Consider the following 23,180-nt stretch of genomic DNA (forward strand, 5'->3'; position numbering starts at 1 on the left):
AGCCATCACTTGAAAACACAGCATTTTAAACCTGACTTCAACTTTTTTCTCACACATATACCTTTAATTCTTCCAACCAAATAGCTCCTATGGCAGCATGAAGGCTGCAAAATAAAAAGGATTCACAAGATAAAAGCACCAGAAAGAACAAATAAGATCAGACCTGACATTTCACTTATAAGACCTTCTTCAAGCTATTGTAAAATTGATCAAAGGCAGTCCAATTGTTTTGTTCTATTGTTTCTACATCCAGAGAGGTGACCACATGGGCAATATGTTACCTCTCCACCTCCAATTCACCAGATGTTTCCCAACCTATCTTTATCATCGTCACTCAGATAAAGTCAAGTCACTGCTCAGCTTGTAACATTAACCTTCCTCTGAAGAAACCACTGTGCTGGGAGATAATAGTAACTGCATTTTCTAAATTTCAAGGTCAGATTATCTGCTCTAAGGAAATAGTTGGGCATGCTGTTTGTTTAAAATAATTTCTTACCTACAATAACCATTCTTCTTCAAGATATCTGCATACTACCACACTGCAGGCATAAATACGCTACAGTATTTGAGAACACCATTTTGGCCTCCACATCTAAGTTCTGTACAGTTAGAAACAGAACAGGCTCACAGAATCCTTCAAGGATTTCCAGACAGAGTGACAGGAAATGTGGTTCTGGCACATGCGCATGCTGCACAATTCCGAGAAGAACTTGTACATACAGTACTCAGCAATGACATATTATTCCATTAAGTTCTTGTCTATTCTATTCTAAATTATTGGTGACTTTATATAACACCTTGGCAGGTAAGCCAAGCAAGCTTCTGCAAGCTTCTGCAAGCACTAAGCTTGCAGAAACTGAAAAAAGTTGCTGTCTGTGCACCTTCCAAGAATAGAAAGATTTCTGAGAGAAGCTAACAATGGTGCATGCCAACAAGGTCACAAGAAGAGTTTGACTGTTTCACTTGCATTCCAGTGCAGGCACTTACAGGTAAAGTAGCTTCCCTTCTGAAATCTCCTCTTAGATCTTGCTGTCACAGGCACAAATAATAAAAAACATATTCGTCCTTTGAACTGAAATTGAAAGAGAGTCTTACAATTTAAAAGGACTTTGCAAAACTAATGTCTAAGATAGATAAGTCTACCGCAATTCTGAACACACATGTCTAGTAAGAAAAGGAAAAAATATACTAAGAAAATGATTTCCTACCTGAGATGAAACTCTGAAATTTTGGGAAACAGTTGAGAGTGTGTCGTAAGAATAACCTTATTCTGAAGGTCTCATGTGATAAGATTCATATCAAGAGACATAGCAATACCTAAAATCTCTGAAGTAGACACAACCAATGGAACAAGCAGGCAGCTAGCAAGTTCTAAGCCATGGGTGTCCAACCTTTTGCCTTGTTTATGTTGCATTGAGTGGAGAGGAATTGTACTGGGCATAGAAAAAAGGGCAATAAAAACATAAAACTAGTGGGATATTTGATCTTGTTTTTGTTTACTAATGCATCAGTGTCCGGTTCGATGGAAATGGCTGCAATTCTTAGTTAGTTCCTTCGCTTTTTGATCTCATTTTATTCCTCCTGTATGAAAACAGTTGTTCACAAATGTACATACTGCCAAAAACCAATGACATGAATGAGGCGTGACTGTGAAGTGACGGGTATTTCTCTCTGGTAAGACACGGCTTGCGAAAGTCTGATAAAGAGACACAATCAGATTTTTCTTTGAGTTGGATGTCTGATTGCAACTGTATACATTCCATTTTAAAATCTGCAGGTAATGTATTTATCTCAACTGAAAATGGAGTAGTAAACATATTAAAAATTATTTTTTCTGAAATCTTGAAACTATTCTTAAATTCTTTTATCAAAACGGGAAGTGCAGCTGCATATTTTTTGCTGTTCACAGGACTGTGTTTAGCCAATGTATCAAAATGCATGAAATTATTCGCCATAATTTGAGTTTACCATAATTTAAGTTTCATTTCAAAGGCTGTTATGGTCTGAAACGTAGCATGGACAAGTTGATTTTCACCTTGAAGACACATGTTTAACTCATTCCCATGAGCTGTCAAATCCACCAAAAATGCTAAATCCATGACCTATTTTTCATCTTCCTGTTCTGGCACAATTTCCCTTCTGATTCCATAAATGACTTGATTTCATTTTGCAAACCATAAAGTCTGTTTATCATTTTACTCTGACTTAGCCATCTCCCTTCAGAAAAGTAAATGATGTCCCCATAATCAGGATCCATACTTTTAAGGAACTCCTGGAACTGGCTGAAACACTAATTAAATACGTAACACCAAACTAATTAAAAACACATTGCAAATTATTTTATACTTTTTCTGATCTCAATGAGACATTGAAAATTACAAAATTTGTCAGTATCACTCAAGTTTTCTGGATATTTCTTCCACAGTGAACGTGTTAACTTATTGAATTATTTTATGAAATAACAAAAGCCCAAGTTTAATCCTTAATAAGAAAACTTCCATGTCTGCCTAATAACAAAAAACACTTCTATTCACAGACACACACATATATGTAGGTCGAAACATTATTGGCAGTTACTCTCTCACCAAGCAGCACAAGCATATGGAACGCGTAATAGACATGGGTTGTGATTTGACTGAGCGCCTGGAAAGAGCGAGAGCCAGTTAGCACTGCACCCTCCTCTCCACAGAGTTCCACTGATATCCACGCAGTCTACATTCAAGTTACATGCAACTGACTCATGAATAGTACTGCTGAAAATCACATCGTAGTATTAAAAGTTTATGTTCTTTTGGGGATACCTTAATAGCTGCCCAGGGCCAAATGTGGTCTGTGGGCTACAGGTTGGACACGCCTGTTCTAAGGACTTGATCATGGTCATGATAATACAGATCTTACATGACATTACAGAACAGAATGGAAGGTGCTGTACCACCACTGAGGTGGTGAGGCACTGGCACAGCCTGCCCAGAGAAGCTGTAGATGCCCCATCCCCAGAAGCATTCAAGGCCAGGTTGGATGGGACCTTGAACAACCCAGTCCGGTGGGAGGTGTCCATGCCCATGGCGGGGGGTCGGAACTGGATGGTTTTTAAGATCTCTTCCAACCCAAATCAGCCTACAACTCTACAAACAGGAAAGACCTGAAACTGTACAGAGAAGGTTTAACAGCAAGGGTCCTGACATTAAGCATTTTGAGACACGATTCTTAAAGGTCAGTTCACAGTGGATCAAATGTTTGATCTCTTTGACTGCCACAGAGAAGGATAATGCTGGATGATCGTAGTGAGTAGAAAAGCATTTCAATTGCATTTCTCCATAAGACCATTTCAGATACTTTAGTGGAAAGTCATAAGCATATTCAGGAAATTATGGCTGAATGAATAGCCAATCTGAACTCAAAAACAGAAAATGTGGTTAAAATCTAACTTTGGGCATCAAATAAAACAGATAATGAAGTGCCTCTGATCAGCTGGACACTCTTTCACCAAAGTGGTGAGGCAAAAGAAAATGCTTTAAAGAGCTTTTTACAGGTCCCGAAACAGCTAGAAAGGACATCTGCTCTTAAGAAAGTTAAGAACAAACCTTTGAGCTCCAGTTACTCAACAGGAAGTCAACTAAGATTCTTGTATATTTACATTCCACTGATCAATTCATTTGGAGTTGATCATAAGGGATCAGTGAATTTTCTGGTAAGTTGTTAGGCTTTGCTTATCTACATGGGGACTGGTCCCTTCTTAAATGTCCTACAAGACTGAAAAATACAACAACAGCCTAACATTTTATTTTGCCAAAGCACACTGTCTCATAGTAACCATCTCTGAAAAGGAACTGAGAGTTTGGGAGAGAAGGAACAAAAACTGAACCAAGAAACAACAGACAGATGTTGCTCACCTGTTTAAATTTCAACCTGTGAAGTAGTCAACAGTTTACGAGCTGGTTCAGCCTGGTTCCGTGACTAAATGGGGCGGGGGGAAAAGAGGAAAGGGTAGGGAGATGGGCCCAAAAACAAAACAGCGGCAATGATGTGAGGAGGAAAGTTGATTTACTAAATAAGATATAAGGATGCAAGATAACACAATATAATGCAATATAATTGGAATTGAGGCTAATAAATCAAATAAAATGAGAGAGAGTGTCCAAAAACTGAAGGCCTTACTCTAATGCTGAAGGTGAGACAGCTAGGGAGCACACACACTGCAAAGACGAGCAGAAAGGGAAAAAGGGCTGTCTCGTGTGCAAACAGTTTTATATTTCCCTCTGAATGGAAAACGGAAATGCAAAGTCCACTGGGGATGTAGTTCTTCTCTTCTGAGAACCAGGTACCTGGAACTATCCACGATCCATGAAACTGGAGCTTTAACTCCCAGTGCTTTACATGATGTTATGATGTGGAATACCGGTAAAAAAAATCATAAAACCATGACAGAAGTGAAAAGCCAAAAAAGGTCTGAAGCTGAAGACAAAATTCTTCCAAGTCACCAGAAGTTTTGTCCAGCTCCCAGAGCATCACAGGAAGCCTCTGCCCTGCACTAACTAAAACAATGTCAATGCTCAGATGATCTTACCATCCTTGCTTTTTCGAAGAGACACAGTGAGACAACTGACTATGGTAGAAGGGAATAAACAAGGTTTGTTAGTCTCCTGTTTGAGACTGGAGGACTGATCCCCCATGAACACAAGGACTCCCTTAAATACTGTAAGCTCAGGGTGCTAAAGAGCAGAACACTCCTCTTTTGAGTGTTTATGTTTTGTTTCATTTTAAAACAAGACAACTTCCCTGGGAAAACCAGAGATTCAAACTCAAGATGACCCCATCAAGACATGTTTGACAGCTGCAGACCTAACTTTGCTTAGAAAAATCATACAGATTATTTTCAAACTCAAATGGTCCCCAAGAGTCTGTCTCTTAAAATCAGTTAAGTACATCAGAAAAAGCCACCACAGCCAGAAAGTGAATCAAAACACATTTGAGACAAGGCCAGAGTTGTACAAAATACAAATAACCTAAAACATCCCTATCTCCTCAGCTTTATGCAATATAAATAAGGGGCTTTGACCTAGCTCAGAGCTCTTAATGGCAGCTATCACATAAAACAGGAGGGGAAAAATATTAATAATCTAGTGAGGACAGCATACTTCCTCAAGAATCGATGTGTCCAGGAGTCATTAATCAGTTAGGTGAGCTGAACCATCACTACTACCAGGAAGGATTCTGCAGTCAATTGCAAGCAGCTGTAAGGCAGATGAGGCTTCCAAAGCTGTCAGTAAAGGGCTGGGAAGGTCTGAAACGATCAACAGCGGTGAGAAAGAGGAATTTTCATGCCAAATTTTGGAAGCTGTTGGCTTGCCCACACTCTTTTCTAGAATTATAGAAAGTAGTAAGAAAACTTACTGGCAACTCTAACAGAGAGGCTCAAGAAAGTTAAAAGGCTGATATTTCTGATGAAAGAAATGCTCTGGTTAGTCACGGTTGGCTGGTAAGAGAAAGATACATCACTCCTTTTAATTCACCACAGGCATGGAGCATGAGCAGGAAGCAACTTATATGTACTGCTGAGACAAAAAACTCTCCTAAGTGCTTAGGTATACATATATGCACACACATATTATTCTGGGACGTGAAGCCTTCATACTGCATAAACACAAACACAGTCAGATTCCTAGGCGTAATACTTCTGAGAAATCCAGACGAGCTACAGGAAGCAACAAAAGCTATTTAAGCATTTATTACTGGGTTTGTATCCTTCTTTTTTTTTTTAATTTAAAATCTAGGTCACAAGCAGTGCCAGTCCCACCCACAATGTTGGTCCAACGTTAATTTGTATGCTGCCTATAAATAAACATCACTTGAATCATATGCTTTCCCTCATATCCTACCTAAGCTGTTGCATCACAGTTCTATGTTGTAAAAATGTCAATCCCATTCCAACTGGTGAATCCACAATGTAGGGAATTCCCACAAGTAGTCTCTGCCTGTCCTTCTGAAATAAGAACTTCCTCCTGCACTTTTTTCTGCATATACTCTCTGATGGACATCACACAATAGAGAACACAGAAAGACCATACCTTGCACAGAATCACTGTATTTCAGTTCCATTTGAAAACCATGGTTTTAAGATCATTTAGGATTTCTGAGTTAGTGGACACCTACATCCATAATTCACTACTGTGAACAGTAGTAAAAGTGGTGCAGAGCGTTTAGAACTTAATATTCATTTCAGAATAGAAAAAAAGCCTGAATTATCTGGCTCCTTGATAATTACTATAACAGTCAAATATCCAGTTTACCATTCCTAGAGATCTTAATTCCATATTTTATTTGACTTTCAAATCCAAAAGCTGAACAGTAAAGGAAAGGAATATCTCAGATGTATTAAGCAAGTCATCTCATATACTCCATATATTTGACTGGTAAGATACACATCTATTTGATACAAGATCATGAAAAAATATAACAAAATATCATTTTTTTTTCTTACCGAAGGACATAATGAAGCAAGATCCAGCTACCCTCTAAAGTACAGTAAAATTGCACTACACTCAAATGGCTGTAACATACTAAAACACAGCAACTATTTTCTTTACATCTTTTTAAATAAACTTTGCTTGCAATTGTACAAATAATGAAATCAGCTTTCCACAAGTCTTTTCAGTAACTGTAGCTGCATAGAGTCCAGTATACATACCTTGGTGCTTCCTCCACAACTTTTTGATTTCTTCTCTGAATAGAGCACTCCCTTTCATTCAACCACAAGGCATTGCCATGTTTGTCTGCTAATACCTGAAATAATAACATGCTGCTATTACCCCACAGACAAATGCATAGAGTCTTTTGACAATATACTGCTATAATACAGCATTCAATCACTTTTTTTTTTTTTCCAATCTAGAAATAAATACTGGGGAAAAATGCTAGCATAGAAGAACAATTGTATACAAAATACTAGTCAAATGCTACTTCAAAATTCTAAACAGGATTACTTTAAAGACATCCTGTAGTTTACATATGTCAAGGAGCACTCATGTCTTGTGAGAGCTTCCAAACAAGCTCAGAATTGAAAGAAGTCAGAAATCAAAAGATTGAAAAGTTACATTTTCAAGCCTCTAAAACTGTATTGCATAATGAAACACTCAGAATCATGTTGTTAAGCATTATTTTTTGTCAACAAAGGAGAGTAAAATCTTGAAGCATGTCAAATTTAGCTCTTGAATTACAAAAACTTTCAGAAACTACAACTAATACATTTTTCTTAGTAGACTGAGCATCCCGTCATTAATGACTAAGAAAAACTCTCCAGAAACTTTCAAATCTTTTGTCAGAGAATAAAATTTGCTACTTCCTTAACATTTTCAATGGAAATTAGTGGTTTCGAGGACTTTCTCAAAAATTGAGTCAACTACAGTTCTTGACTGCAGCTTCAGACCATGAAGAAGTTAAACATCCAGTCAAGCATCTAGATCCAACTAACTACATTATATGTTTGGGGAAAAAAAAAAAAAAAAAACACAAATTCAGCATAGCAGAACTCTCAGCTGATTCTGCAAATTCAAGCTGGAAGGAAAACTAAGAAAAGGAACTCTATCACTTTATGAATTCTTCCGTACAGTGCAGCCATTTCAAGTAGCAGGATACTGGGTTTGAGGATTCAAGCAGACTTTTTCCCATCTTGTTGTACTCAAAGCACTTATTCTTTGAACAATTTGTTCACTTGCAGACCACACCTGCTCCCTTGTCCCTTATAAAATTTTCCTTCTAATCCATTTTCTTCCATCTATCTTCCTGCTCTGATCTGCTGGAACCTGTGCCAATATTCATGCTTCATTCTTTAACATTGCAGTTCTACACTGAAAACAGACAAGATAAAAAAAATGGAGACAATCTTCTTCAAACTGTGTGAACTCAACCATATCTACTGACATTTGTGACAAAGAATCTGTATTATTCATTATTCCTCTTAACACCACAGAGTGAGTGTGGCACTAAGCAAGATGAATTCCTGCATCTATGACACCAATGTTTCCTGATGCGTGAATAATCTGAGTCGATGTAACTGAAAATGAGGCACTGATCTCATGAAGGTAACTCGTGCACTGTGCAGTATCAGAGCCAGAGTGCTCTGTCCTCCTGTAGGATCTGACTTATCTTTTCCTCAGGAATTCCACTGGGCTCCCACAAGAACTTCCTAGAGGAAAAATCCCTTAGAAAAAGCTCTACAAGAATGACAATACAAAGAAGACATCAAGGGATTTTCTAAACTACAGGTTGTCCCAAAGCCCTCTTCCTTGACCTCTGGAAGGTTTAGCAGCAGGCAGCACCAGGGTACTCTAGTCAGATGCTAGATTCTGTAACAGGCTCCCCTTACACAAAGCAAAAGAAAACCCAACAGCATCTAAAGCAACTTCCCACTCCAGCTCTAAATCATCCAGTCCAGAACTAAACACCATTGAGTTCTACAGAAACACATTTGGGAGAACAAAATATTTTTTGTTCTTGCTGTTATTAAAACAGTGCTTCTAGGGCATAGCATGGTACCTGGTAGGAAAATTGCTGCCCTGCAAGTAGAATGATTCCTTGTGAGCACTTGTGCATCATCACAAAGACTACAGCTTACAACAGACTTCAACCTCACCAAAACAGAAACTAAGAAAGTCCTATAATGTTCAATGAAATTAAGTTGATGCGCATCATCTCTCTCTCCTCCTTCTCTCTACTTCCCCCACTCCCTCCCAAGGGAATAATAAAATATTTTTCAAGCCAACTTGTAAATATTTTCATTAATTTCATTACATGTATTGTATCCATTAAGTTGGATACAACCTGTACCTTCAAATGAATACTATTTCGTTCTCCAGTGGATTCACTGGATACTTACTTCATAAAACAATTGTATTTCAGAAGACATTTACAGAAAATTGAAATCATAATCTCTGATGAAGTGGAATTCCAGAGTACATCTCCCTAAAAATGCATGTCACACGTAAGGCATTTTGCTAAATACCCTAATATTCTTATAAAAGAATGTCCCTCTATGTGGGACTGTCATGACAGTAGTTTAGCTTATGTACAGCTACACATTAAAATAATTCAATACAATGTACCACAACTTCTTCTGTATTTCTGTATATCAGCCACATTTTATTTCCAGTTGCAGGTCTGCTATTTAGCCAAGTAATGGCTAGACATTCCAAGTACTCTTATTTTAAACTCAGATCCTTTATGTCAGATATTTCAGGACAAGACTTCAAATCAGTCCAAGCATAAAGTCTATTTGGACTCTTTTTTCCTGTTAATTGTTTTAGACTTTTCTCATGTTTTACAAAGTGATTGTTTTATAGCTAGACGCAGGAAGCCCCTTATTTAACAATTTTAAATACCAATGCTTTGGAGCTATATGAGAATGTTAAAAAAAAGTTCTGTTTAAAAGTTACTGCTAACTTAGTAAATATTTGGCATCTGGTCTCAAATTGTTTGTATATTTAGTAGTTTGAAAACAAACCAAGGTCAATGTCCTAAAGCTGATTAAAAGGTAGTTAAAATGATACACTACTATATTGTAACAAGGTATCATCAAAGTGTTTGCATAAGGAAAACAACACTCACTGTATCTTTCTTAAAAACAAAACCATTATTATTAATGGCATAGCTATACTTTTTAATCTAGATGAAATTACTCCGTTGTTCTTAATTACAGTGATGCCTAATTTTAAAGTAACCTTTTTTTAAACCTAAAGGAATCAAGACAGAATGCTAAATCTGGCCCCAGCTGATTAAAGTATAGAGGAATCAAATCTTATCTAACTTTAGTCATCAAAGAGCCTGTAGGAAACTGCAGAAGGTCTCTCTCTAAACAATGCAGAAAAAGGGGCACCTTCAGAAAGCGATGTATCCCTAATTTTCTCGGGCAGCAGAACTGAATCTCAGGAAGTGCGTAACTCTTTCCACTGACCAGAGAGGCAGCTTAGACAACTAGATTAGAACAAAGGGCCAGCTTTAAGAAGACTAAAAGAATCCCAGGCCAAAATATATACTTCAGAATATTCAAGACAACACTTGAGTAAATGAGCACACTTGTTCCAGTTCAACCGAATTTCAAACAGTCCCTTGAAGACCAATCTCAAAAACACATATGAACTAAATTTATTTCAGTCTCTAAATTCATTCCAAATTTATCTTCAGTCATCCTGAAGGCACCTATCTTCCACTCCACCTAGTAATCTAACTCAATTTTACAGCACTTACAAGCTAAATCTGTACAGATGGAGAGAAACAGAATATTATGGTATACTGAGCTGGGTATTAAAAAAAAATAGTAAAAGAAACAAGGAAATAGGTATCCAAAATCATAAGTCCTATCGAGACAGTGGAGGAAAATGCTCTAGCAACTTCAGTTCTTTTGTTACTGGAGATTAACACTGAAACTAAACATTCACTATGTCTTTCCACGACCCTTTGAATGAGAATAGGTTGGGGTTTAAGTATCATTTTTGCAGACTGTTTCTTCATTTCACATATGCTTTAAGTTAGTGTGCAGAGAAGTTCTAAATTGAAACAGGAAAAAAAGTAAAAAAGAAGAACATCATGTTTGAGTGGGCATGTATTTGGCAGGGCAAAATGTGTTGAATATTTCTCTCCTACAAATCATTCTACACTGTCAAATTTGTTGTTGTTTCATTCAGCTATTGAGCTACTGTCAAAAAACTTCTGAATCTCATCGTAAAAAAATGGTAGCAATGATAGTAAAAAAAAAAACCCTACAATTTGCAAGAAAAACCATTAAACATGGCAGTGCCTGAACTCCTTGCTCAAGCACTGGAATCAGTATCCAGAGTTCAAACTTCAGCCCTCAGGACAAATACCCACAGTCCTATATACATATATATATATATATTTTTTTTTTTTTTTCAATGAACTGAGTATGGTTCATTGTCTTCCTGCTAAAGAAAGGCTAGAGACTCAAAACAGGAAGGCTGCACTGTGTATGATAGCCATGCAGTTTGAGCAATGGTTCAAGATACAGGAAAACAAAAGACTCTAGGCCTTTTTTAGCCTAATGCTTGAAAAAATATTCCCTAAAGCTTCATCAAGCCCACCAAGTACCAGGTTAAGGGTGGAAGGACACCACAGACTCCTAAACTATTAGTTACTTTAAAATGCATCTCTGTTCTCCTTCTAAAATAAAATGCAGTACATATAAAAATTGTGGAAATAATCACTGAACTTATCTGTCACAGAAATAAAAAATAGGACTACTCAAGGGCTACCCAAATTACCACCAAAAACACGATACTCAAGGTTTCTATTAGAACAGGTAATCTAGGGAGCTCTGCTAAATGTGGAACTTGGAGTGCAAAACAAAGGCGCTCTACACAGTCACACTGACATCCCCTGTGCTTGAAATGCCTCCAACATGAACTTTGTTTGGTTTAGCAGTTTGAACCTCTTTAATTAAAAAGCAGTAATAACAATACAAACCTGGATTTCTATGTGACGAGGGTTATCAATGAACTTTTCTATCAGTAAGCGATCATCACCAAAACTTGAAGCAGCTTCTTGAGATGAAAACCTAAAACCTTCCCTTAAATAACCAAAACAAAAAGAACAATCTGTATTTAATACATTAAGTCAACTTCTGAAGCATACAAGAAGGAACACTTCTTCATTCAAGTAATCTCTCAGTATTCAGTCAATGAACATACATCCAAAAACAAGTTGCAGCATTTGATTCTATAATGAATGTCTTTTTTTCTTTCTTCAGTTACACAGAAAACAAAATTACACATTCAAAGCGCAGAGAATTTCAAAGTGTTTAAAAAGTCTGTGTGTTTACAGCAGTTATTTGTGTATTTTTTTATTTGTATTTTCTCTTGTAGAAAGCAGGAAAAATGTAAAAAACAATAGTTATCAAGTTCTTGTTATACAGAAGTAAAAGTCACCACTACTTAAGGTGGCAAAACTCTCATAACACTCAAGAATTACAGTGGTTAGTTGTATATTAGTTTGATGAGATAATATAGAATACTTCGCAAATTCAACAGCTGAACATACAACATGAAAATACAATACTTCACAGAATACATGTATGTACTACTACTTTTTCCCCACATTGAAGCCGAATTCGGTTTTATACCATGCACGTTCCGAACACTTCCGTTTTCTTTTTTAAAAACATAATTAATCAAACAAATAAAGATTATAAGACATGTTAGAGCCACAAAAATGATCCAAGGGATGGAACACCTCCTCTGCGATGAGAGGCTGAGAGAGCTGGGGCTGTTCAGCCTGGAGAAGAGAAGGCTCTCAGGTGACCTGATAGCAGCCTTTCAGTATTTAAAGGGGGTGATAAGAATGAAGTGGACAGACTCTTTAGAAGGACAAGGGGAAACAGTTTCAAACTAAAAGAGGGGAGATTTAGATTGGACATAAGGAATAAGTCTTTTACAATGACGGTGGTGAGGCACTGGAACAGACTGCCCAGAGAGGGGGTGGATGCCCCATCCCTGGAGACACTCAAGGTCCGGCTGGACGGGGCTCTGAGCAACCTGATTTCATTGCAGGGGTGTTGGACTAGATGACCTTTAGGGGTCCCTTCCAACTCAAGTAATTCTACATGTTCACTGACTTTATTTTTCCTAACAGAAAGATTATTTCTATGAGACATAATTGCTGGCAAACAGCTTCATGAACCATTTTTAACTGAAATGTACCATAATCCAGGGTCAATGGTCTGGAAGCCATAATCAACTACTGAAATGCAGTTATCTTGGTATTTTTGCCCTCAATAAGAACTATGGCACAACTGAGTTGAAGTTTTTACATCTCTCAAGTCCAGACACTTTCACAAACAAAACCTGTGTAACTGAACTGTGGGACAGGGAAATTGACAGTATTGAGATGCGTATATTTAAAGGTATTTCTTCACTTTCTTTCAAAATAGTGAAACAATATGTGTCATAATTTTAAGAGTGATTATTCTCAATGTACAATCTTTCATAAATTCATAATTTAATATACTAAATTACTTATTTCAAAGGGACGTTGGTATTTGTGAATCTGTACACTAGCCAATCTGCCCAAAAAACATAATGTGATGTAACAAGCAGTCACACACAACAGTTGAGATTACTGAAACAGAATTAGAGCTGTTTTAACTCCTATAATCAAAGGTTCTGTTTCTTTTTGTAAGCATTCTATCAGACAACTTTATGCAGAATTGATTGTTTTTCCTTCACTGATGTGCTAATTAGAAATCTAATCTGCAATACTTGTTAAAAAAATCAGATGCCTAATTATCTAGTCCATCTGTAAGTCTTTCAAATTATATACAGCAGAAATTACACAGTTATTCTGACCTGGTCTGTATTTTACAGACCTGTGCAAATGCACTTGCTCTGTTACCAAATTACTATAAGCACTCTTACCCTTCCTTAAACAGGTTATATGAACAAAGTGGACATGGTCTGATTCTCTATGAATACAAGAAAAGGTTAAGGCTAGAAGAGAATTCATATTTGAAGCCTCAAGGCCTATAGCAATCCCACTGCAGAGCCTCACTACAAGTAAGATGCTCCCCACACAGTACAACTGCAGACTGAAGCCCTCAGTGAGTTCACAGATATCTTACAATTTTCCACAAGAACAAATGCAGAATCCCGTACCTAGCACAGACTAATTCTCTTGTATCAGCACAGGCTGTGGAGCTGACTACCAGCTTAAGATTCCTAGCATCACAGTTTACAAGCCCCAAGTCAGCAGTGTACTCTGACAGTGATGAGGTCTAACCGGATACTGGGCTGTATCAGCTGCAGCATAGCCAGTAGAAGCAGTGGTTCTACTGTAATTATTCAATAACTATTCTCTTTCATTCATTACATTAGACCATAACAGAAATACTGCATCCAGTTTATCACCCATCTAGAACTAAAACAATGTCAGTAAGCTGAGATGAGGTCAATGGGGAGCTAGCAAGATGGGTAGAGCACGCAAGGACAGGCAGACTAAGTAAGGCTTGTTGAACCTAGACGATAACAAGGCTTTGGGGACCTAACAGCTATCTCCTAGTACTTAAAGAGGAATTTACAAGACAAAGGAGCAAGGCTCTTTACTGAAGTACCCAGAAGAAAAGCAACAGTGGCCATAAATTGAAATGGGGATCTTCCAACTGAATTCCGTGGAAAAAAAGAAAAAAAAAAGAAAAAGAAAAAACGCTAGAAAAAAATGATCAACGAGGCGGGTTCTTCTGAGAGACTGAAATCTCACCTTGCAGGTTTCCAAGACCCAACTAGACAAATCTCTAAGCAGCATGCTTCAAATTCAGTGCTGACCCAATTCTTATCAAGAAGTTGGATGAGAATTTCTCTACGTCCCTTCAAACATTAATGATTCTATTAAGGGAAGAACAGGATGTCTTAAAGGTTCCCCTCTCTCCATACAGTACATTTATTCACATTAACGTATAAGCTATACAAAAGTATTTATTGATCCTGCCACAAGCTTTCCTGTGTTTCTCTGAAATGAGATGGCCCTTGTCAATGTGTTGCATCCAGCTCCAAGATCAGCACTGCTACTTTAATTAAAACAGCTGCTTTATTTGGAGGCAGACAGACACTAGTTAAAAACTGCAGTCATCATGCAATATTTCAGTTTCCAGTATCAGAAAATAGTGAAAGAAAACAGTCTTCTCTTCTTGAGGCCAGAATTTGAAAGGACACAGTTAAAAAACAAATATTTTATAATCATTAGTACAGTAGAATCCTTCTAAAAATATAACTGGTAAGTTAAGCAACCAACAATTCAAATGTTGTCTGAGTTTACACAAAATAAATAAAAATCACTCAATTACTTCAGCTTGACTCCAAATTAAATTTTAAAAAAGTAAAATGATCTCATCACAGCAACTTACATAAATGATTATTCATGCAGTTGGTATGAAAAACTATGTTTAAAAAAGTTTTTAGGAATTACTGTTCATCACTCATCCAGTCTCACTCCTTCCCTTCACCTGAACACTTCTACAAGAGCATACCTGCTCTGGACAGAAGGCCAAACCTATACACTCTCACTTCTGCAGAGCAATCTGACAGGCCAAACACTTGTAATAGAGAACACTGCTTTTTTTTTTTTTTTTTTTTTTTGAATCAGTGTACATGCAAGATTTCAATACCTAGAAAAAGTTGAGACAAATGGGGAGCTAGCACAAAGCTCCAAATTTCTCAAAAAGGAATCATTAGAAGATAATTCTGTGCAAATTTCCGACTCAATGATTACCATGTTTGCAGCTGAAGCTACTAACAAGAAAAAAAAACTAATTTCTATCAATAAATTTATGGAATTTAACATACAGATGAGCAGTTCCAGTGCAGTGACTTCTGATCCTCGAACTGTAAGTTGATGTAACTATCTTTGTAAGTAACAATCCATCACAATCTCACCCCCAACCTTTAAACCTGTTCTTAGGAGAGGATAGGGTCCTCAAGTGAAATTCTTTCCAAAGCTTGCAGTAGACCATTTGAAGCCATGAAGCCCAGAGACATAGTTATAAGTGCAAGTGTGAAGTTTGAGTTTTATGATCATGGAAGTCATTGAGACAAGAGGTCTACTGGGACCTGATGGGACACCTGTTTTGACGGGGAAAACATTTCTTGGCTCATAACCTGGCAAGATTGATTGAGAGAGATTTAAACTAAGATCAGTCAGAGAAGGGGAATTTGAACAGGAAAAGAAAATATATGACCTCTGGAAGCAAGGTCAGGCTCCACAGGGAGATTACAGAACTGCAGTTCACATCTGCAGGGAGAAAACAAGAAAAGATAAAACCCAGTTTGAGTTGATGTGGCCACTGTAGTGTCAGAAAACCAGACAAAGGCTGTTTTAAGTATGTTCACAGCAAAAGCAGGTCTAAATAAAATATAGGATTAATACTTGGCACAAATGCTCATCTAACAAGTAAGGATAAGGAAAAGGCAGATATATTCAATACCTTTTCTGCTTCGGTTTTAATGTTAATGATGGATCTGGGGCTGTCTGGTCTTCTGAACTGGAGGACCATGAGTGGGAGAGCAGTGACTTTTTAATTGAGGTCACTGAAATTTTAAGGGACCCGTTGTATAAGTTGAATGTTCATAAGTCCATGGGCCTGACAGAATTTCCCCAAAAGCATTAAAGGAGTTAGCCGACAGTATAGCTGGACACCTCTCAACAATTTACCAAGGTCTTGGGAGTCTGTGGAGGTCCCTGCTGACTGGAAGCAAGGCAGTGTCATAATGATCTACAGGAAGGGTGCATGAGAAGACCCAGGAAACTACAGACCTATTAGTCTAAGCTTGGTTCCTGGAAGAGTTACGGAGAAGATAATCCTGGGGGATACTAAAAGGCATTTAAGCAAAGCTTTTATTGGATATAATCAGCATGGGTTCATCACGGAAAAGTCCTGCCTTAATAATTTGATTTCTTTCTACAATAGTCACCCACTTAAGAGGATGGAGTGGACGTAATCTTTCCATATCTTAGTAAGGCCTTTGATACCATCTCTCACAGCATCCTTGAAGTAAAATTATCCAACTGTGAGATGAACAGGTTCATGTTACACAGGGTGATGAACTGGCTGACAAATAAGGCTCAAAGTGTCATAGTGAATAGGACTACACATGGCTGGTGGCTAGTCACTAGTGGTGCTTCCCAGGACTCAACTCTAGGGCCAGTCCCACTCAGCATTTTTTATCAGTGCTCTAGATGCAGAAATGGAATGCAACCTTAGCATGTTCACTGACGATACTAAACTGCAACATGCTCTTGATGCTCTGGAGGGACGTGACGCTTTGCAGAAAGATCCAGATACCCTGGAGAACTGGACAATCATCAATGGCACAAAGTTCAAAAAAGGTAATAGCTGGGTGCACCTGGGATACAGTAAAGCTAGATACAGGTACAGACCAAGAGACAAGTAGCTGAGGAGCAGCTCTGCATAAAGGGATCTAGGGGTGCTGGACAACAGCAGGCTCAATATGAGTGAGCACTGTACTCTGACAGGACTGGAAAGCATGCCCAATGAGGAGAGGCTAAGGACCATCACACTGCCTAATCTGGAGAAAAGAAGGCTCAGAGGCAACCTCATTGATCTCTGCAACATTCCTGGAGATGAAGTGCAGAGAGAGGTATCGGTCCTGGTAACTGATGACAGGAAGTGTGGGAACAGCACAAAGCTGCACCAGGGGAGGTTCAGACTGGACATGAAGAAAAATTTCTTTACTGTGAGAGTGGCCAAAAGCTGGAAGAGGCTTCCTAGAAAGGTCATCGATGCCACATGCCTGTCAGTGTTCAAGGGCATTTGGACAATGTCTTCAATAATGCACTTCAATTTTTGGCTAGCCCCAAATTGGTGAGGTAGTTGGACTTCACGACTGTTGTAGGTCCCTTCCAATTGAATTATTCTATTTTGTATTTGGAAACCACTTTCAGACTGGGACTTCTAGGATAGAAATATAGCAGCTCTTTCTACACCAGAACAGAGCAAAGATGTTTAACTCTAGCAGTACAAGAAAACTTTTAGAAAAATATAGCAGGAGAACTTTAGGCATCAGTTTCTCAGGCTATAAAGAACATACAAACCTTAATTCAAGGTAAACTGCTCTTCAGAGATCAGGATATCATTCTCAATACAATTTCAACTGTGTATCTATGAGTTTAAAAAGGGCATCTGGAATTCAACTTATCCAAACCAAGATAACTGACATAGGAATACATCAGAGTGACAATAAGGTTGTTTTAATTTCAGATCTAGATTAGTGGCGCTAACTGCATATAAAATTCCACACTAGCACTTGACTCAAACTTGGGGAAAAAAAAGGGAATATAACTGAGATATGAAGAAATCTCAGGAAATACAACGGCAGGTATCCCCAAAGAGAGAAAGAGGAACATGGCAGCCGTCCACAATCACACACTCTTGAAGAGCTATTTCAAGAAAAGTTGCAAGAATGATAAAAGTATTCCAGTACTTCTACTTAGAAATATGAACTGAATGTGGCAGAAATCTTAGATATAACAGGAGTTATACCTAGAGTAATCTAACAATTTTCATTACCTGGGCTATTTAAGAGATGTGAAAGATGAAGCATTAGTAAGTTAGCACAGCAAACAATTCTATAGCAGCATTAATTACGTCAATCAGATAGGTTTTTTCCCTTTCTGGTGGCTATTTACATGTCACATCACCATTACATTATTAAGCTCTCCCTATAGCAAATTAAGAAAGGGAAAATTTTCAGCTACTCTGAAAATCCAAAATAAGTTTCAAGTAAAATGAGTTTATATAAGGTTTGTTGTTGTTGTTGTTTCAAACAGCATTTGGAATTCATCTCATGTGGCAACACCAAAGCCAGTTTCCACATCAAAATACTACCAAGAGTCCTTCAGAGTCATCTTGGATGTAGGAGCCCTGAAATATAAAAGGTCATTCCGATACTGGCTTCTCAGGTCTGCCTATGGCTGAACAACAGGCTTTTGGGCATTCTTCTTTGTTGTTGTTGTTGTTTTGGGTTGGGTTTTTTTGTTTGTTTGTTTTGGTTTTTTGGTGTTTTTTTTTAAGATTACATGGATTTTGATTCAGCAAGAAAATGTCATGTCAACAACTTTTCATGAATTAAAGCTGTCTAATAATATTGTTCTGCCACTAATAACTTGAGTTGCCTTCAAAACACTCAGTCAGATGCTCCTTTTCAGTTATATGAAAAGGAAAAACTAATTCTATAAAGCAATTAATGGACATATACTACAAACTACTCATATATTTCTTCAAATGTTCTATTTCACATGTAAATAAGAAGTTTCTATTGTCAGTTCTCTTAATTAACATTCTGAAACAAGTATTTTGCCACATACTTTTTGTTTTCATCACTGCCTACCTTTAACAATTAAAACAAGCATTTCTACTTGATATAAGATCAGTGACTACTGTTGATCTGCAACTCAGTGTGTGTTCTTTCTCATAGCACTTTAATACTACTCTATAAAATTACACTGTAAAATAAGGCTAATGTAACTATCAAAGTTTTATCTCCGTTTTCAGGTTTTCAGACAAGATCAACAAAAAAAATGAATAGAGAACAAAACAATATGCCAGAGAAATCTTACAGGCAACTAACAATTAAACCAATGGAAACTCCAATTATATTTCAAGCTCATTCCACCACGTGGAAAGGAAAACATTTAGAAAGTTACCCCCTTTTTAGATCAAATAGGCTTTTTATTATACATCTTTGAAAAATCCTACAGTGAGCTTTTTGTAACAGTGGCACAAGGGGTTGGAACCAGGCTCTTCACTGTCAGAATATCAGACGAGAATAGATCATAAGACACATCCAATCAGCAATGAGTATCCTAAAGGGTTCAGCATTCAGAAAAGCATTAAAACATATGAAAGTGTGTGTTTAGACAAATATTCAGTTTCAAACAGGCGAAAGCATAACATTTTGCAGAGACAAATACTTTAAACACAGAAGTATGCTATTAGAGCACATTCTGGAAACACTGTTTCCAAACATGAATAATCAGTCTCATCAACTTTAACAGAGCTAATGGCTCGCATTAATGTTTGAGAAGCAGGACCAACAAGCATTCTACCTAACACAAAGACAATTAATACATCAGCATTCTGGAAAGCGTACAGTAGAATATTATTTATGGTGCAAATTTACAGTCTGACATTGGACTAAAAAGGCAGCTGCAAGGGCTGCATTTTTACTCAAAATAATGGACTATGTTTCAAGGTTTAAGCAAAAATTAATTTAAAATACACACTTGCAAAGTACCAAAATATACCACTCACTCTACCAAAGGGAGAAAAACAAGTACTATCCAATTTCTGTTTAACATTTCATATCTGCTCAACTGTCAGCTCACGGTGGCTTAATGGGACTTCAGTAACTGCAGCATTCATCAAGGCAAGCTTTTGGACAGCATCTCACCTGGTCTCTTCATCATCCCAAGCGATTCGCATGCCTTTCCCACCACCACCTGCTGAGGCCTTGATCATGACAGGGTAGCCTAACAGCGGGGAACAATTAGACAGAAGTTCAAACTTTGATCAGTTGGTCATAGAAACATGACAACTGACCACATGTCCAATAATGCTAGTAGACAATAACTCCGTTTATTAAAATGCTTCTTGTTTGCAGAGAGAGGAGAGGTTTTTCTTCCCAAGACTTAGCTGTCAGTGCAATGATTTCTAAAGCCACCAAAAGGTTGCCTTTTCTATTTCATTTATATTAAAAAAAAAAACTGAATAAATTATTCCCAAGTAACAGAATGTTTCATGAATAAAAAAACTTTACCTTTTTAAACTCACATTCTTTAGAAACAAAAAATAGTTTCTTTGCTATAGCACAAATAAAATATCATTGTGATAAAAAAAGAATTATTAGCAAGAATAAGCAAATCTTCATAAACTATCGGTCAAGAGGTTCAGTAAACAAACCTGTACCAAATTCAACACTTACTTCTGAGGCAGTCCATTTTAAATAACAGAGCATATCCATTGAGCTGTGCTGCTCAAATACTATGCAATAAGCATCAGAAACATCGTGAGCATTGTGCAATAATGATCTAAAAATAACACATTTTTTCCCAATCTGACAAGTAACAAAAAAAGTGAGCAGCATAAATCCACCTGCGTGTAACCAGTAATGTTTCACTTTCAGAACACGATACCTTAATAGGTATGAGTCAGGATCTTAGTTTTTTGAAAGCTAAAAAAAAGTATAGTACCAATGTATGCAGTTTAAAAGCATATTTAGTAATGATTGTGTATCCTGCTGTACAGTACGCTCTGAATTCAAAACAACTTCCTAAGACAATTTCTTATTCATATCAGTGAACTTCACCTTTCTCCCATGTGTGTGTATGGGAACTTGAAAGTTAAGGATATGCTCAGAAAGCTTTTGATGTTTCTATGATAGCCAAAATATTCCTCATACTTTTGGTCCCCAATACCATTAATGAAAATCATAACATTAAGCCAAACAAGAGACCAGCTCTTACTGTCTGATAATAAAAGCCAGCCAGTCCTTGCAAATTGAAAATACGTTCCTAAAAAAGGCTTTGATCTGGGGACAGAAAGGGACATTCAAATACAGTTCCCTAATAGAAATGGTCAAGTCTGCCGTCACATGCATAACTAATGCTTACAGTTTTTCTGAAATGTAGATCTACTCGCACCCTGTCAAGTAGCACTGATAAATCCCTCCCACCTCCTCTGCAAAGTCACTTAAAGGAAGGAGGTTCATAAGACGTTTAAAAACAGCAAGATCTGGAAATACCTTTTGCTTAAGAAGATCAAAATGGACTCAAACAAAAAGAGGCATGACACAAGCATAAGAAACAAACACAGAAATGTTATCTGGAAGGCAAGAAAGCAGAAACAGTACAAGAGAACAGTGAATTAACAAAAACAGCAAAAAAAAAAAATCAGTAAAATAGTTCCCCACATAAAATGTAATTAGACTGTGGAACCCCATACTACAGAGCGTTCATGCAGCTGAAAGCTGTAGGAAGGTAACAAACTACCATATGAAAGCACAAATCTCAACTTCATACAGGCAGGGATAACCAAAACTCTGTAAAGCTTCATGCTTTCGAGTCTAAAGTAATCTTTACTTACTGGGTTTATAGTAAAGACCAAAGAGAATCATTCAAGGAACTTTGCTAGACGGTGTTAAATTTTCCTCTCAAGCACCTGATGCTGCCCACAGAGGGGGATGGGATTATTCAGACTACAGTGGGTCCAATCCAGAATCTTATCAGTTATTTCTAAGGCCTCTATAATTTCAGAGATAAAATGGCATGCACATAACAGCTCTAGATCTCATGCAGGAACAGTGAAGTCCAACTCAATTTCATGAAATGCAGTATGTATATCATCTACATGAGAGCAATTTCTCAACGTTGTAGTTGCTTTTCCAGACCCCTGGTAACTGCCACACTCCTGGACAAGTCTTGAAATAAAGCAAAAAGCATATCCTGTATGATTTTCAAGCAAGAAGTGAGATCTTAAGTGAATTAATATCACCTAACTTGCAGCATTTATGGCAATGCCATGATTCTGTTCAGCTCAGAAAGTCTGTAATTCTGAAATAAGTACAGTTTTAAGCATTATTACGGTAAACACATTATGGCAATTTCCATCATGTAATCTATCTTATCCAGTGTTACATGTACTTGAAAAAAAAAAATCATCAGCTGTGCTAACAATTCCAATTTAATAATATTAGTCTCTCAAACAGTCTGCAGATTTTAATTCTGCAAGTAATGTTTAGTTTTACTGTTTTTCCATTTCAACAGCAAAATAGCTGTGCTGCCAGTGAGTTTTGGTAAGTTTATATTACAGGACACCTAAGTCTACTTATCACAGCTCACTTCGTTAAATTATCAGTCAATACTCAAGGCCAGTGGTATTACTAGTTTCAGGAACGCTTAGCATTTCTTTCCCCCATCTTATGTATATTGATTACATGTTGATCACAGTCATATGCAAGGCAATTAAAGATTCCAGAGAGTCAAGGGAAAAAAATAGAATAAAATCAAAGGACGGTTTGGTTTTAAAAAGATACATGTCGCTTTTTAGGACGAGAAGGAAACACTCTTTGCAAGAGAATTCTGCAAGCTGAGATGACAATTAGCCAGCTTCCTGAAAATAAGGGGACTTGTACTTAGCTAGACATAGCTGTTCTTTGATGGATACCGAAGACTGATCCGTCCTAAGCCAAGGAAGGCCTCATAGAATTTTATCTTTGCGTAGTTATTGAGTGCACGAGTGCTCCAAGATCAGGAGATGATCATCGTTCTCCTGACCACTTTTGCACTACTCAGCAGCAGTCAAAATTGCTGAAATATGTTCCCATGGACTGGTTGCATTAATTGTGGGAAGAGAGAGGCAAGCAAACAAATTTTAATATCATTTATAAGGACCCATAAAAATATCAACAAATTGCCTTACAAAGCAGACACCCTTTGAGTCAGTGCTAAGTTTTCACAACCCTTCCTTAAAATAGGCACCAACTTACATAAGTTCAATTCATTCAGAAAAGTAAGCTTTCCAAAGTTTCATTGATGCCTTAGAAATCAAGAAGCTGGCAGCTCTTAACATATAACTTAAAAATGGACTCGAAAGTAGCGTGAGAGAATAG

The 23,180-nt window shown here is 37.4% G+C and overlaps 1 protein-coding gene across 2 annotated transcripts in view; it reads right to left on the reverse strand.

Annotated features, from left to right (window-relative positions):
- Positions 1-23,180, reverse strand: part of PCCA (propionyl-CoA carboxylase alpha subunit) — a 273,195-nt gene that overhangs the window by 160,510 nt on the left and 89,505 nt on the right. For both annotated transcript variants that reach the window (XM_021416023.1, XM_021416032.1), the window contains 3 exons: positions 19,965-20,043; positions 11,476-11,578; positions 6,689-6,783 (listed from right to left, as the gene is read on the reverse strand). In XM_021416023.1, the coding sequence (XP_021271698.1) occupies positions 6,689-6,783; positions 11,476-11,578; positions 19,965-20,043 (277 nt within the window). The remainder of the gene's footprint in view (positions 1-6,688; positions 6,784-11,475; positions 11,579-19,964; positions 20,044-23,180) is intronic.

The sequence above is a fragment of the Numida meleagris genome, chromosome 1 (assembly GCF_002078875.1).
Source record: "Numida meleagris isolate 19003 breed g44 Domestic line chromosome 1, NumMel1.0, whole genome shotgun sequence".
Classification (NCBI taxonomy): domain Eukaryota; kingdom Metazoa; phylum Chordata; class Aves; order Galliformes; family Numididae; genus Numida; species Numida meleagris.